This window comes from Notothenia rossii, assembly GCF_949606895.1.
Source record: "Notothenia rossii genome assembly, chromosome: 1".
NCBI classification, from domain to species: domain Eukaryota; kingdom Metazoa; phylum Chordata; class Actinopteri; order Perciformes; family Nototheniidae; genus Notothenia; species Notothenia rossii.
Window position 1 is genome coordinate 70,284,645 of NC_136912.1, and position 17,981 is coordinate 70,302,625.

Consider the following 17,981-nt stretch of genomic DNA (forward strand, 5'->3'; position numbering starts at 1 on the left):
AATACCCTGGCTCATGCCCTGGAGCTGGACCGAGGCCAGTAACGTGGAGAGCTCCAGCAGTAGTGAATAAAAAGGTACTGTTATATAACCCTAAACAAAGGTCAGGTGATTTTCCAGAACATGAGTGTTAGTATTGCTGTGAAATCAAACCCTTTTTAGGGTTCTATCTGAGCTATTCAGGAGTCAAACACATGCAATATCAATCCCATTTTTGGTCTTAATTGAGATGAATTTGGCCCATATGTAATAATCCAACCATTATAATTAATCTAAAATATGTACAGATTTAAGTCATGATATCCTGTGTTAGTTTATCACCACAAGAAGGTGGAGTGAGCTCATTAACTCAGATGCAGCCAATATTTGTTCATCATTCACTTTTATTGTTTTCCACATGAAAGAAATACTGTGCAAATCCCCAAATGCAGTTATTAAGGGATGGCCAGATATTCAGTTAAAAACACAAATCAAAATATCTTCACAAAAATCTGGACAAACATTTACTCGCACAGAAAGCTGAAGAGAAAACATCGTACCAGCTTTTCTCTTTACTTTGTCATCTTTTTTTTCTTGAAATCAGAAATGAATTTCATCGTGATGAAATAAAAAAGATCCTATTTGCTTCCTTTCATTTTCATGAATCCAGAAAACATAAAAAATCACAGAAGAATTGTGAAAACAACGCGTGTGTTTGCTCCCTGTGGCTTTCTGTTCTCACGGACCACCATGGCACACACATTATACAAAAATAGACAAACACACATTGGCCATTAGAAAAAAACCAGCCTTGTTTTTAAGACGGGCCGGACAGTTATGTGCTACAATTCTCGCATTTCTAATCATCTCAATGAAGTATAAACAATAACATTATTTTCCACTAGAATCCTCGTGTATTGTTCCTCATATTGGCGGACTGTAACAGATTACAGTTCCATAAAACATTAAGGGCACAACAGATTTAATACAAAACTCACACTGTGGACTCCTCATGCTTTCCTGCAGCCTCAATATCATTTCATTTCCAATCCACACAAGCTCTTTGTGAGCATTCAATAGTCAGATCTACATTATTAACAGATTCAATCTTCACAGTGCATTTAAAAAAATCCTAAAACTACAAAACATTAGATCTGAAGTGCTTTCAATCATCTAAAAATGACAACTAAACAAAAAACATCCCTCTAAGAACACCCACGACTCTTTTATACTTTTAAAGTAAAGTACCATGCGATATAGCAGTGGGTGAACAGAGTACTTCAGTGGTTACACAGGGCGTTGCTACAGCGTTCTGTAACTTCAGAGACCACTTCAGGGTAATACAAGACACGAGAAAATAATACTTTCTTCTCCCTCAATTAGTTTTGATTCAGTTCCATTATTGTAAAAATACAAACGTTTTGTGTAAAGTAAGTAAAGAAGCTTTCGGTCTAAATGTTCTTGATTTTCACAAGATTTTGCAGCCAAGATGTGACAAAACAGGGAATGTTATTAAATGAAGTTAATATTCAAAAATATTCTTTGTTTTTTCTCGAAGCAAAATAAACGGATGATGAATGTGCATCACAGATTCTGCCAATCAAATCTCTGCCCTTTTCTTTGACGGAGCCGATCAGAAGCATCATGGCAGTCTTCAAACAGAGTCCTGTCTCCAAATGATTTGACATCCTCCTGCATCTAGAATGTTCTTTGTGTTTTCTGCTGCCTTAAACTCCAAGGCGGTACACAGCACTGCACACATGAGTATAGTATTCCCCCCGTGGGGAGGATTGTTCAAACTCTCCTGGACTGTTAGAAAAAAAGAAGCCATGGACAATTTCACCGGACTAACTGTGTGCTTTTTTTTCATCCCTCGTGCCCCCCTGCTGTGACTCCCTGAGTGCTTCCTCTGCAGTTGTGTCTCAGTACATGGCTTCGGGGTCTCGTATGCTTCCGAACGACAAACTGAAAGTGCTTCCTAGTCTCTTAGTGGTCCCGCCTCCTTCCCGCTTCTTCTTCCTGTTCCAGTTCAACAAGGAGGCGGAGCTCTGGCCCTTGGCTCCGCCCAGCACTCGCTGCCGAGCGTTTTCCTTGTCGCTGCCGTGGGAAAGCGCGATGGCCCTCCTCTCCAACTGCAAACAGGGAGGTTTTTTTAGGGTGATGACATAACATGAACACGGTCTCAAAAGAAGATATTTGGTACAGCTACACACACACACACACACACACACACACACACACACACACACACACACACACACACACACACACACACACACACACACACACACACACACACACACACACACACACACACACACACACACACACACACACACACACACACACACACACACACACACACACACACACACACACACACACACACACACACACACACTCTTACCTGTGTGTCGTGTGAGTGTAGCGTGACCACACTGAGCTCCACTCCTCGCTCGCTGCAGCTCTTCAGCATGTGGACCACCTCTCCATGTTTGGCCCATTTACAGTCCTCTCCGTCCACAGCTACGATGTAGTCTCCTTCCCTTAGTCCCGCCTCCTGTGCCACACAAACGTTAGGAGAAGAATGAAAATCCTTAACATTTGTAGAACAGCCAAAAGGAACGCCCTCTCTCTTAAATGACCCGTCATCCCGTCTCCTGTTAGGGAACATTTCCTTAAGCCTTTCAACAGTACAATATGCTCAAAGGTCAATTTGAATTGTTTGCCCAAAATGATGCCAAAAACCAAACTGCCCTCCCCCCATGTATTACTGGATTTGTAATGAGGCTGGTTATATAGTCTTCATCTTTTTAGATTTTGAAAGAAAACGAAAATAGCCAGGAGCAGATTTAATTTAATTCAGTTCAAACAGATTTCCAGCTGGATTTCATGTCTGCAGAACAGAGATTGAGTTTCCTGCTGGCACAGGATATTGTTTACTGCATTTAGCAGAGAACGCAGCACGGCTCAGACATTTCTCCAACAAAAGAAAAAGAAGAGAATTGAGATAAAACTGTACTGCGTATCATGGATTAAGAAAGAAAGAAAGAAAGAAAATGGTTGAAAGGAGACATTTTCTTTAGTTTTCTGTCGTATCTTTGGTAACTGTTTCCATCTTCCTCGTAGTTTAAAGGATATGGAATACATGAGCTGTGGTGAGTGAAGTTTTCTTACCGCTGCACAGCCTCCAGGCACCACACCAGCCACCAGCACGGGGGAGTCTCCTCTGAGGGTGAGACCCAGCCCCCCCTCCCCCTTCTGCAGGCAGATCACACGCACCGGACCCCAGCGAGCCCGCGCACAAAACACTGACAGAGGCCCCTGCAGAACAGGAGGGAGTTATCAGGAAACCAGGGGAAAAAGCTTTTAAAATCACATAATTTTCCTAATGATTATGTCTTACGAGTCTTTGGAAGATATCAGTAACTTGGACCGTAGAGAAGTTGGTCGGAGTGATTTCTGGTTTCTGATTGGTTTGAGCTGTCAAAAGAAGAAGCCTCAATCACTTCCTGGTATGAATCATACTGTGGTTTTATAATACTGTGATTTCATCTCAGATACTTACACTGTATCTCTGGAGCCTCTGCGGTTTCATCGAAGTCGTCCTCTCTGTCCAGCTGCGAGTACTTGTCCAGCGAGCGTTTGTGTGTGAGGGACAGCACGTCCTGCAGGATGTCCATCTTTCTCAGGATCTTGCACAGACTGTGGACACGCATGGCCTCCTCGTGTCGGATCACCGCCCGCCGCAGGTGAGCTTTACCTGCATGCATAGAATCACGCATTATGTTAAAGGGACATATCGTGATCAACATGTTCAGTGTTCAGGACTTTAAATGTGTGTTTCTTAAATGCCTACCAACCCGTAAAATGTGAAATAATATATAATATAACATTGCTCTCCCTTTCTATGTAAAATGCAATTTCCTTAGAATATACAACCCGTCCCATCTGAGTACCTCATAAGCCAAACAGAGCAGTCTGGGGTTTTCAACTTATGAGCTTAAAACACCAGTGCTAAAACTAAGTGTTTTGGACGGAGGCCGAATATAGACAGAAAGAAAGCATGAGAAGAATAATGTCTTTTGAGTGTTAGAACATGTACATATGAGTCATAGTAGAAACCCAAAACACAAATATGAACCTTAAAACCGGCATGATCTGTCCCCTTTAAAATGTGTGAATACTACCTAGATTGGAAATCTAGTCAAAAGGGACTGATTGGCTGTCAGTTTAAACAAACAACATTGCCAAAGCACCAAAATAAAATTAGGCCAACTATTTGGACTTTACACACGTAATATGAGCATTAATATTTCCCTGTCTGACCCCATCACATTTGGCATGTCCGTATGTCTGGTGTAAAGATAAACCTATTCCATGAACTCACCAAGCTTTCTTCTTTTTTCAGGGTCTCGTAGAACCTGGCTGAGTGGTGGCCCCGCAGGAACGTTGACGTAGAACTGGAGGAAAGCCTTCTCAGCTTCCTCATCACCCTCTTCCTCCTCAGCGGACACTGAAGAACATCATGAAAGTCATTTCAAGGTAACGTGAGTAGATACAGTAAGAAAGTTTTTGGTAAGGATAACTTGAGGGCTGAATCCTAAAACATACCGCACTATTTGTAAAGGTACTTTGTCTCATTCACATTGCAGAGGTTGACTATTTATTAAAAGGGGTCCTATCATGCTTTCCTGTAGTGTGTAACCCTAGGATCCCAAAGATCTTCTCTCCCACACACTCACAGTAGAGGCAACATATCTGTGCTTTGGTGTGACTTACATGTGTGATCACAGAGTGCCACAGCAGCGTAGTAGTGTGAGACGGCACGGAAGTGTTCAGATTTGACCTGAACCATGGACGCCCAAGAGAACGGCACGTAGTCCTTCATCAGGGGCTGCGCCATGGTCTGCAGCACCAACAGGTAGACGTCTGACACCTGCAGGACACACAGTGTGAGGATCACAGGATGGTGACAGTTACAACACAACCAGAGTCGTGTGCACTCACCCGCGCTGCCTCTTGAGCCAGGTGGAGTTGTGAAGTGAAGTGTGTGTCCTCAGTGGTGAGTGTGACACGCTCAAACACACACTCCTGCACCTGGGCAACCATCAGACGGACCAGCATGCACAGCGACGGACAGCTCATGTCCAGACTGGGAGCGTTGGAGAAATTCTCTTTAAGGTAATTAAAAGCTCCTGAGAAAAAGGACACAGATATGCAGAATGTATTTATCAGGCAAACATACCAAAGACTTCCTAGGCTTTATAAGTACACTATGACTTTATTCATGACCATGACATGTATGGCATACTAAACTATAACCTTTTTTAGCACACTATACATTCACATGGCACACAGTGGGGATTACTCCTATTTCTGAATAAAATAATGGATAGATGAAATGATGTGGAAAACAATTAGTGCTCCAACGTGCTGTCTCCCCACCTGCAGCTCTCTGAAAGGCGTCTACAGCTCGGTCGATGCCGACTGTGGCCGAGCGGTCCTGCCGGGCCCCGATCTGTGTGAACAGGGCCCCGAGGTTAAACAGCACACTTCCTTTTTCAAACGCCAGCGTACGCTGACATGACGGGACGCCTGTCAGGGAGTCGTACCTAAGAGATGGAGAAGAAGGGAAAACATTTACATATCAAAACATACTATACATTACCAAACATGAGTTTATTATATTAAGTTTGATTTTTTTCTACAACATGCTGTATTATTATTAATAATATTCTAGGCCGTTTGGCTTAAAAGAAAAGTTTAACCAAAGGGTATTAAATAATCATTCTACTAGCACCACCAATTTGGCGACAGCTAGCCAGATAGCCAACATTCGCTAGCTAGCTTGTAAGGAGGGTATCTAACATATGCTCGCTAACTACTTGGATAGGTTACGTTATCTAGCTTAAAAAACAACAGCCAGCGTTTCGCTAGCTAGACTGATGGCTACTGTTTGCTACTGACAGCTTGTTAGATAGATAGCCATCAGCCAACCAGCTTGTTCTATAGCTTTATTAGGTTATCTTATGGCAAACAATACAATGACTGACAAAAATATTTTCTAAAAGGTATTTGTATGACTATTTATGAAAATGTAAGACATTTTATGGCATACAATACTTAGAGCATACTTTACTATGATTATTTATGGCCAACATTTGTCTTTTTAATTCAGCTAATTAGCACATTATTAAGTTGTCTGCTTACACACAGATGACTACGATTCTGAATTGTTTTAAATGTTTTTTTGTCTTTTTTTTTTTTTAAGGATTCAATGACCTCCAGGATTTCACATGAGGAAGTGTTCATGTCCTACCAGTGGAAGTGTGCACCCAGGGTCCTGTGCAGAGGGAAGAAGCGCTGGTCCAGGTAGTACAGCTGGTTGTAGTACTCCATCAGCAGCTCCAGACCGGCCTGGTTACGACTGGGTGTTCGCATGGCCTGGCACAAACAACATCAGATATACAAATAACTCAAAATGTCATACTATTAAAGAGACTGCAAGTTTGCAATAAGTACATTTCATTCCTTTCAAAATGCAATGGTACAACATCATTTAATGAAAAACACACTTTATATTTCTTTTCTTTTATTAACCTGTCTCAGATCCATTAGCTCTTTGATCTCCTTGGCGTAGAGGGAGCTGTCCTCTCCGTAGTGCTCACAGATGAAGTCCTGTTAGGGGAGACACACGGTCATTTGAGGAAAATGAGTTCAACAGCTGAGGGAACTCTAATATTAAAATGATTGCAGCAGACTTGACTGAGCTTTTGGTGCCTCTCGCTAATCTTTCAACAAATATTCAACATGAAAAAAAGCCCATTAGTTTTGATACTTGAGATTAAACCAAAAGGATGTATAATGTAATTTCATGTTCACCTGGATACAAACTGTGAAATCCACCTCTTTGGTTTCTTTCAAACCGAGTGGGATCATGGGAACGTTGACAGCCTCACTGTGAACAGAAATAATAACATAATCTGTGTGTGTAATCTTTCCCAGGTTACACTACTAGTACACACCATCATGTAAACATGGAGCAGGATATAGCACAGTCAAGTCAACAATGCCATCTGCTAGTCTTCAAGCCCCACCGGTTAAAGCCAAGTATTAACCCTTGTGGCCCTGACACCCCCACCCCCCAGCCTCCCATTCAAAGAACTGAAACACGTACGCACTCCATGGGGCCTTTAATGACGCTCTAATCAGGGGATTTATCCTTTCCATGAACCCAGGCTGCAGAGGGAAAAACCTTGACACGCACGCACGCACGCACGCACGCACGCACGCACGCACGCACGCACACATCCCCCCCCTACCCCTACCTGCAGGGTGGTGGACGTACCAACCATTTTTAATTCACAATGAAATTAGATGTATTCAAAATGTTACTTTTTTTTAAACGCAGTGCATTAAAAAATATTCATAGACTACTGGAGCTTTTTTTTTTCAAAAATCCCCCTTTTGAAAAACAAACTACAAATGTCCTAACAGGCCCTTGGCTTCCTGTCATCCTTGCAGAGATGAGTATTCCTGACAGAACCTAAAAACCTAAACCGTAACCCACAAACTGTCCTCTGAACAATATAGAACCAGACATGGTTCGTCTCCCAAATATAATCCCACAGCCTACAACAGCCTTGGTACTCACAAACACATACAGCAGAGACACACAGCGCACCCTGTGAATACGAACATGTACTGTAATGGATGCTTGTTTTTTCCAATTATATTTCTCATTAGACTAATGACACTGACCTGGAATTCATTGGGCAAATCATAAGAAAAGGGTCATGGTTTATAATAGGCCATTGTTTGTTGTGTGCATGTGTGTACCTGTCTGTCTGGTAGACCTCCATGTTGCTGTTGAGCTCCTCCAGCTCCTCTTTCAGCAGCTGCAGGTTGGAGTTGACGAAGCTGAGCTCCAGAGCCACCGTCTCCTTCACCTTGTTGTTGGTTGTTGCTCTGCAGGAATTAACAAAAACATCAGAGCTTCATTAAAACCAGCATTTTACAGACTGTGACACATGTGCATTTCTAATGAAAGAAAAACTGTTATTTACTAGAATTGACTTGACAACAAACCAACGACTTTATAAGGCAAATATGAGACATTGAAACTGAACATGAGACAACATTACAGAAACCTCCGGAACTACGTTTACTCCAGAATACAAATGTCTTTAAATCATCATGACTGAGCTCTATGAGAACCTGAAGATTGGCTTTTCTTTCTAATTTAAAATGTTCATTTTTCCGGTCAAAGTCATTTGAGGTTAAAACCTATGAACTTGTAATGGGCATCTTTGCCTGTTTTTGGAAAGACTAATTGATTAATCACAGACAAATGGATTATAACATAATCATGAGTTTGAACACTAAAGCTTAACATATTTGATCTGATATATATTGTTCTATCATTTGATATGACTTCAGTAGATGATATATGAATTCATCTTTATTGTTTGATCCTTTCTGAAGTATACGTTCCTCCCCTCTTCTTAATGTGGTCCACACCTGTTGCTCACATTACTGATCCCTCTCATTTGAGAATGGAAAACACAGATCTCCACTTCAACAAAATATACCTCAGTTTTAGTTCTTTGTAAAACAGGGCTACAAGGCAGTTGAAATTGTTACTGTGTGTCTTGCTTTATCACACAGCTTAGCGCACAAATAACACGTTGGAAATCTGCATTCATCAACGTAAACATAAACATTGCAGTGATCTTTGGCAAAATGCCTGTCTTTAATTTATACAGCTATCCTCTCCCCCCCACCCTCTGCTCATTCACTTAAAGACTCTCCAGTCCTCCTCCGGTTATAGGGGGAGGGTCTTAGTGCTGAGTAAGCCAGTTCACACTACTGGTCGTGGGGGGGTTCTCAGGTCAACTACACGCAATGTTCCTGGAAGAGGCATCACTGGATTCCCATATACAAATACCGAGGAACGCCCCCTAATTATGCAGTTATGAAATGCTTGACAATACAATGACAAGACAGAGTTGTGAGCCTAATGGTGCGTTCACTTTCTATTATATATGGTCTATGCTTCACACAACTGTTCACTGGCAGATTTGTGCGGGTCATTTCCGGTGTGAAAGTAAAAGGACCGATTACACTCATTTATGATAGCAGTGATTTAATTAGGATTTAAAAAGCTAAACCACTTAGACATTAACATATTGCGAAATCTGTTCAGGAAAATTATAATTGATCTGTATAACCACGGTAACACTTATACACACCATCGCCGGTATTTCCCCAGATGAATAGGTCAAAAGCTGTTTATCAGACTCCATGTGCTTTGTTCGTTACAAAGTGTGTGTGACCGATCCCACAGCAACAAGCCCTCAATGGAGACTGTCTCCATTTGAGCTCTTATTATATTATTAGGCTTTTGAATATAATCATAAACTCTGCTGATAAACATCAACACTGATGCTTGTGTCAATCAAACAAAAAAGACTTAAGTACACTTTCCCAAAACAAAGGGATGGTGCCATTTTGGACATGACATGATAAACTGTACAAACCTCATAGCCACTTGAGCTACGAGCAACTTATGATCCTTGCTGTTGACCCCGTTTATATTTTAGAATTGTGTTTATTTTGGATTTCCTGTCTTTTGGATATCTTCTTACTTGTATATTTTGATGCCTGCAGGATTGCTCAGCCGTTCATACATTGTGCTGTAACTCACAGCTGCAGAAAAACTTCTCTTATCTTATCTGTGTTTGAGTCAGATGTTCCAAAAGCAGTATTTTATAAGTGATTGGATAACTGAGGGAAGATATATCCGTACACTTAGCTCCATTAAGTGTTTTTACACTATTTTAAGACTTAACAGACTGGTAAAAATAAACCAAACCTCTGCTTGTAGATTTTCTTTAGATAACATCTTTTCTCAGTAACTGGAGAAGGAGCTGAACATCTCAAAGCTGTAATGCACAATCAAAGTTCCTGTAGATAATCCGTCCAGTTAGACCACTTTACCTTCACCTCTCTCATGTGACACACACACACACACACACACACACACACACACACACACACACACACACACACACACACACACACACACACACACACACACACACACACACACACACACACACACACACACACACACACACACACACACACACACACACACACACACACACACACACACACACACACACACACACACACACACACACACACACACACACACACACACACACACACACACACAGGATCAAGCCATGGACAATCTGATTGGTCAGCTTTAAATGGGCTGCCAAATATCCCCTTTACAGACACCCACTTGCACGCACAGCATTCTGCAGCTTTTAAAAAGGAAAACATAACTCTTATTCAGAGTGTTCGAACTGACTGAAAAACATGAGGTATTAGAAGAGAAATGACTATACATCTTTAGTAACCTATGATCATTGCATAACAGCTGAATTCCAGGAGAGAAACAACCTGCAGCACATAATAATGACATCTTAAATCAGCCGATCACAAACTGATGAGTAACTCTTTTATGTGTAATTACCACCCCTTCCCCCCTGTTCCACAAAAGTGTCAGAGTGAAGTGAAAGTGAGATGTTTTGTATGAGCGGACTATTCCAATTGACCGGAAAGGGGGAGGACAGAAGGAAAAAAAAGGTCTGACGGTGCCAGACAAATAAGTGGGGGGGGAGGTGAGCCTGCCGGGGCTCCATTGGGAAGCTCTGCATGAGAACAGGACAGGAGGTGGACACAAAGCCGGCTGATTACAGGCTGTTTGGGGGGGCCCTCTTTGTCTCAGTGACCTATCGGCCCAATAGAAAGCGCTTGTTTTATTTCCCCTAAACTGAGTCATCAGCTTTTACAATAACAGCCTAAATCCAGACATAAGTGGAGTTGGGGAGAAAGATCCCCAAAAAAGAAAACCTCACTTCCTGTTCCAATCTGCCTGTTGGTACCACCACAAAACATTAAAGTAAAGTGTCACTTTATTTAATATACTTTTTTATAATTTAATATATATCCATTTATTAAATATCATGCACCCCTATTTCACATTTCTTCTTGTCTTATCAACAGTCCATATCCGGAATATATCCAGTTAACTATTGCATATCAAAGAAGTGTTACATTTTTTAATTTTAACAGATGAACGAGGTTGTGTTTGAAAAACGAGGAATCAACTAATCATAGCAAAGCAAATATTTAAAGATCTAGAATAGTATAAAGGAAATGTACACTTCTCTTGTAAACTTATTAGTTAAATAATAAAAGAGAGACTGCGGAATAATAATAGTAGCCCTGCTTAATTAGTTTTAGCAAACAAAGTCCTCGGATACAAATAAGGGGAGCGCTTTGATTTATTTTAATTAAAAGACACTTTTGTTTTCTGTGTGGATCTTTGTCGATTCTGACACGGAACCACGAGGAAAACAAACTCCTTGCTTTGATTAAGTGGCTCCTCTTCCTCCTCCTCCCCTTCTTCTTCCCCCCTCCTCCTCCTCCTCTTCCTCCTCAGCCGAATGTTCATAAGGAGTGTGTTTTCAAAGTTCACTATTCTTATTGTAAATGTTCTCCAGACTCCCACAACAAAACTCTACCAACTGCATGCTCATATATTACAATCCTTACTGTAGCCTCTGCAGTGCTCTGTCTTTAAGTGAATAGGAAACACAGAGGCTGAGAAACAGTCAGACGGAGAGAGCAAATGCACCGAGACACGGCTGGAAGTTGGAGGGGATAAAGATGACGCTAATATTCTCAGAATGAAGACTTTGAAGCTATGCCACCGTTTCCTTTTCTTACTTCCCACCTCTCTTCCCTAATAACCCTCTCGTGTTCTGTGTGAATGACAGCTAAAAGGCCAGCACAGTTCAGATGGTTGATAGGACTCGTTGGTGTTCATACAGATGAATTATCGTACAAAAAAAACATTGGTAGCAAAAAAAGGGTTTGACTCAAACGTACTCAACACGAACACGCAGACATGAGTATGACTGTTCACACAGTGGACACAAATAGAGCCATACAACTGGGGGGTGCTGGTGTGTGTGATTTCTTTTTTGGAGGGGAGTGATCTCTGACCTTTTCCCGTCACAGGACAACGCTACGAATGTGACAGAACCAACAAGCCGACAAAGAGCAACTGACACAGAGGAGGTAGATCATCACATCTGAGAGGAAAGGTCTGATGAAGAAGAAACTTTGCCCTTTCAAAAATAAAATAAACGCAGTGAACAAAAGGTGCACCTGATTACGTTTGAAACAACTAACAAATCCGTTACGAAACAACACATACCCTATCACTTTTTTTACTCTTCTTCCGTCTTGAGATTCAGTTTTATAAACGGGTAAGATACCAACACCATCGCACATGTCCAATTATTTTCAGAAGCGTTCTCTTGACAGTCGCCTTTTTTTCCAAAATGCTGTGAATGTCCCTCAACAGACAGAAAGTGACTTCACAGCAGCTCACCTGAACAGGTTCTCCGCTCCAGCTCTCATGCGCATCTCCTTGTTGATCTGCTGGTTGATGCGAGATCGCCGGTGCTGCAGTTTACTGCGCTGAGTCTGGGCGAAGGGATCACATCCCTGCAGACAGAGAGAGATACAGAGACGTTAGACCAGTGGTTCTCAAACCTTTTCTGCCATTCCCCACTTTGAACAGGTGGGGCTTGGAAAGGCCCACCTGATCGCTCCAATCAAATGGTAGGCCAAGCTTAAAATGGTCAAATGTATCGTTCTCTAACAGGGGTCTCCAACCTCTTTTAGGATGAGAGCTACTTTCAAAAAATAAAACAAGTCGTGAGCTACTTTTACTCCTCTTTTGTTGTTTTTTGCAGTGTATATATTTAGCACATTTTAACATTATGATATGCTTACCTTTAATCTTTGTTTGCTGTTTGGGTCTGTGGGACCCGTTTTCAGTGTTTACTAAAATAACATGTATGTAATTTAATTATTTTAACCTGCTTTATTTGGGGGTGGACCTCACATCCTCAAGGGGGGTCCGGGGGCATGCACCGCCGGAAGATTTTTGTTTAAATGTTGAAGTTAAATGCATCAATCTGGTGCACTTTGAGCACAAAATGAATTTATGGATACAGCTCTCAACACTCAGATGAAAGGGAGCTGTATGCTTTTCAATGATCCAAACATCTTTAGAATATGATCACAACCAATAACAAATCATCTAAACTGGTTTATTCTTATCTTACCTAGTTAGCATTATTTCTTTTTATTTATGCATATTTTACTAATCACTCTCCTTTTAAACTGTTTTTTTCCCCCTGTCCTATAGTACACATTGGAATGATTTCTTACTTTATTTTTTACAACTAGGCTATATTAAATAGATAAAGAGTCTCTCTCACACACACACACACACACACACACACACACACACACACACACACACACACACACACACACACACACACACACACACACACACACACACACACACACACACACACACACACACACACACACACACACACACACACAGGCACACAGGCAGTGTACTCCTCCGTGGCGATGACAGCTTGCGTTAAATAATAATAAACATAGGCCTATTTGGATTTCGAAAAGTGTCACGGTTAAACTCCGTATGAAGTTGTGAGATGCCGCTCCACATTGCTTTTCTTCATAATAATAACTTAGATTTTTATAGCGCCTTTCATGAGACCCAAGGTCGCTTTACAAGGAAGAACAGGAGTATAAACAAACATAACAGTTTGACAGTTAGACAGACTCTAGCATAGGTGGGCCGTGGATTTTCACAGCGCCACTGTGCCGGTACCGCACCCGCCGCCGCAAACACCCGGCGTTGGGAGGCTCCGGCGCTGTGAAAGCCCAGCGCCGTTGCGAGTCTCCGGCTGTAACAGTCCACTACCGCCCGCGAGGACCAAGGTTAGATTCCGGCCTGAGGTCAAAAAAATGTATTTAAAAATGAAAAAAAATCTCCCGTTCATCGCATCCATTCGCGACCCACCTATCAAATCTCTGCGCCCCACACTTTGAAAAACGCTGCGTTAGACAATGAATTTATGAATAATTAATTACAGCAGCATACTGTATATGACTATTTTAAGCATTGAAATGGTTAACTGAGTGGTGCAGGAATGAGATGTATATTATGTAAATGAGTCAGCATTTCAGTACTTCTGGTTCCCTCATCTAGAAGTTAGGTGTTTTTTGTTACCTACCTGAAATAACCTTAAGAGATTTTAACGTTTTAATCTACGACATAAAATACGTCAATAAATACCTAGCTCAGAAATATCTGAAGCTTGTATGAGTCATTAAAACAGTGGTTGCTAACAAGTGACAAAATTATACTATCAAACATCATTGTGCCAAACACAAGTCAGACATTATTTAGAGGTGGTGATGTGACCGTGTTGTAGTTCGTTGATAGCCTAACGTTAGCTTCTGGCAATTGTATTTATGCTTCAACAATGATACAACTGGTGTTAATATGTTGAGGTCACCAGCTGATAACAGGTGTAAGCAACATACATTTCTGTTTGCCATAGATCTTATTTTGTGCTATAATTCAAAATTATGGAACAATCCCATTGCCTTTTTGTTGAGCGAACCATGGAGATGCTTACATCCTCCCTGCACAACTCTATAAAAAAGTGTCTATATGTCAGAGCTGTGTATCTGCCTGAAGATTTAAAGGCATCTTAAATCTCGCTTCAACAGGCATTACGCCAGCGACACCAAAATAGCTGATTATGAAATGTCTGCTCAGTAAAATCTATCAAACAATGCACCACTGTTTCACTACGAGGTAAACAGAGGTAGAATAATATGAGAGATGCAGCAGCTGTTCTGTAAACGTACTGATACTCCCTGAATGCATCCTGGTCGCTCCTTACATCACCTTCTAATCCTCTCTCATAAAATGTATCCAGTATATGGACGTTTCTCATTTGCTCACTCTTTATCTTTGTCGTTCCCGTTCACCAAGTTAAGGTGTTTGTTTAGCATGCACGCTTTAAGTAATCCTCAGAGTGCCAGTGTGGATTACCATTCTGGCCCAGCTCCCACTTCTGCTCCACCATCAGGAAGGCAAGGAGGATGGAGGCTGCTCAACATCAGTGCAGATAAAGTCTAAAAGCTTGTGTTGAAAACCTTGCTAGTCCAGGTGAGTACAGTATAATATATAGACTGTGAAATGGGCCAATTTGCACAATGTTTTTCAGTAACATGGACACTCAGGTAGGACTGCATTGAACGGTGTCATTATCCATTCATCTGATTAAATATTTTCTTGATTATTCCATTAATAGCTTTGTTTTTAAAAAGGAAATTGTGAAAAGATCCATGCCAGTATCTCAAAGTCCAAGGTTTAAATGTCTTCTTTTGTCAGCCCAAATAAATTATGTTTAATATATTATTATGAAAACGAAAAAGCAGAACATTTGAATATTGAGTGGTTGAAAATGACTTGATTTAAAAACGTCTTATATGATTTTTCTGTCAAGCAATTTAGTCGACAAATATTTTCAGCTGTGCCGAAGCAGGGGAAGTGCCTTTTCAGTTATATTTGACCCATTCAAACAAGGGGTTAGATGCAGGCTACCGTGGGAATGCAGATTGCCTGATATACTTGATATCAGTGTTTGTGCGAATGCTGGTGCCTACTCTTAAAAGTATCTTGAGATAATAAAAGGGTGTGCTCAAAGAAATGACTAAATACATTTTCTCCATAACTTCTAGGCTTCTAGCTTAAGTTGTATACGCTAGAGTGTAAAGCTATATTTCTGGTGCTTAAATCAAATCGTATTTAATTTATCATCATGATGTGGGGTACGAACATATTGCTCTTTTATCACGGCTTTCCGGAGGATTTCCTCATTCATATTTTCTTGATCTAATTGAACCTGATTACAGAGGTGTAAAGTAACCAAGTCGATTTACTCAAGTACTGTACTTTAGTACAATTCTGAGGGGTTACTTGTACTTTACTTGAGTATTTCCATTTTATTCTACTTTGTTATTATATTCCATTACAATTTAGAAGTTAACATTGTACCTTTAGTTACTTTACATATGTGGATTAATAATACAAAAATATATATAATCAACACTTAATTAAGACTTTAGTTACACCTGGGTGAAATTCACATGCCACCCAGCAGTAAATCAAATAATTAAAATGGGTTCCACATTTACAAGCTCTACAAACACATTAATACATCAATGGTTATAATGACAACATATAACATATATGGTTTCTGTATGGGGCGAGTACTTCTACTTTTGGTACTTTAAGTATACTTTTGTACCTTTACTTGAGTAACCTTTTGAATACAAGACTTTTACTTATAACAGAGTATTCCTATGCTTTGGTATTTCTAATTGTCCTCAAGTACAAGATGTGTCTATGACAGAAAAAGGGAGAAAATAAAAGATGGAGGGTTTACAGAATGGTAACAGAGGTTATTATTGTACACGGTCTGCAGTAACCTTATCACAGAGGTGGAAGAAGTACTCAGATCTTGTACTTAAATACAATTAGAACTAACAGAGTGTAGGAATACTATTTTACAAGTAAAAGTCATATTCAACATTTTACTCAAGTAAAAGTTTGCAGCCTAATAGAACCAAAAGTAAAAATACTCATAAGTCTTTTTTAAGTGTTGATCCTATTGTTTATCATGAATCTATATCTGCAACGTACCTAAAGGTACTACATAAATGTAGTGGAGCAAAAGTACAATGTTAACCTCTGAATGAGTAGAAGTACAAAGTAGCATAACATTGAAATACTGAAGTACAAATACCTCAAATGTGTACAGTACCTGGGTTAATGTACTTAGTGACTTAACACCACTGCTCACATGCCACATGCCTAATGTGTGTGTAGGTGTATGTGTGTGTGTGTGTTCAGGTGTCTCACCTTTCGGATGCTCCCGCTGTGCCCGCTGCCCTCTGCGGGTAAACTTAAGGGCATGTCGTCGTCCGAGGTACCGTCTGACAGCGACATCTCCAACTCTCTGTGGAGAGTAATGCTATTATAATTTTACTCAAAACTGTCACTATTTCAACAGACATGGCCTACATCACACTTCATTTAAAACAAGACGCTAAAGATAATGGAATACACAGTTTCAACGTCAATATTTTTTTTAACAGAAAACGTTTAGTAAGCTAACGAGTCACGGTTTTACTACTTGCCTTGTCGCAGGTTCCTCCATCGTGAGGCAACGAAAAAGTCGGTCAAAGATTCCCTACATTTCTCCCAACTTTATATATTTCCAAGTAAACACAGAGCTCCAATGTTCAGCCAAGAGTATAGTGAAAAAAACTACTTTTTACTCCTCAAAACAACCCAGCTTCAACTCATTATATTATGCTAGCACCTCCTCCGCTCGCTTTTTTTCATACTTGTGTGCAGCTGCAAGAGCTTATTCACAGAGGCGGGCCGCAAATGAAGAAACAAGCCAACCACGTTTCGTCTTGTAAAAGTGACTGTAGATCTGACAAATCAGAGGGCGGATTAGGGTCGAATAAGAGCCTGATCTGACCAATCACAAGTCGCTTCAAGTGTCCCCCTACTCAGCGGGCCGTTGCTACGGTAACGTCAGGGCTGTGGCTTGTGTGTGGGCTCTGAAAAGATTGTAAAAGCTCCACCGTGGGAGTGAAAACCTGAATTTAAATGATTAAAAGTTGTTTTTATGTTTATGTTTAACCAATCCATAGGAGGAGTCAGTGTGTGTCCAGTCCAGATATATATAAAAGTTTAACTTAACGAAATGCACGCCAGTTTTAAAGGGTATTTTTTTTTATCACAAAATTACTTTTTTTCTAATTGCTGAGACATGGAATATAAAGCACAATTATTGAAAGCTCAAGCTTTTAAACAACCAAAAACATTATCAGTTTGGCACCCAATTTGAAATTCAACATGGCTTTTTGCAAAATACGCACACACTCTAAACAAAGGAATCTTACATAAAGTCACTCTTTTGCCAGTTCAAGATTATTGG

At 40.6% G+C, this 17,981-nt stretch overlaps 1 protein-coding gene across 1 annotated transcript; it reads right to left on the minus strand.

The window, feature by feature from the left end:
* Positions 1-362: 362 nt before the first annotated feature.
* rhpn1 (rhophilin, Rho GTPase binding protein 1) lies at positions 363-17,390 on the minus strand. Its single transcript, XM_079647217.1, has 16 exons — positions 17,170-17,390; positions 16,892-16,988; positions 12,455-12,570; positions 7,819-7,947; positions 6,862-6,937; positions 6,580-6,657; positions 6,299-6,423; positions 5,425-5,591; positions 4,987-5,174; positions 4,759-4,915; positions 4,367-4,492; positions 3,545-3,739; positions 3,383-3,459; positions 3,154-3,300; positions 2,384-2,536; positions 363-2,108 (listed from the first exon to the last, which is right to left on the minus strand). The coding sequence occupies exons 1-16, from the start codon at positions 17,187-17,189 to the stop codon at positions 1,899-1,901; spliced, it is 2,061 nt and encodes a 686-aa protein (XP_079503343.1). The 5' UTR covers positions 17,190-17,390; the 3' UTR covers positions 363-1,898.
* Between the last annotated feature and the right edge of the window lie 591 nt (positions 17,391-17,981).

Bases quoted from the DNA above. Each gene is read 5' to 3' on its own strand.
- rhpn1 (XM_079647217.1), bottom strand. From the start codon at position 17,189: ATGGAGGAACCTGCGACAAG. The intron at 12,571-16,891 runs GTGAGACACCTG...CTCTGTCTGCAG, and splicing joins ACAGCGGGAGCATCCGAAAG to GGATGTGATCCCTTCGCCCA. The intron at 3,301-3,382 runs GTAAGACATAAT...CCTGTTCTGCAG, and splicing joins CTGATATCTTCCAAAGACTC to GGGCCTCTGTCAGTGTTTTG.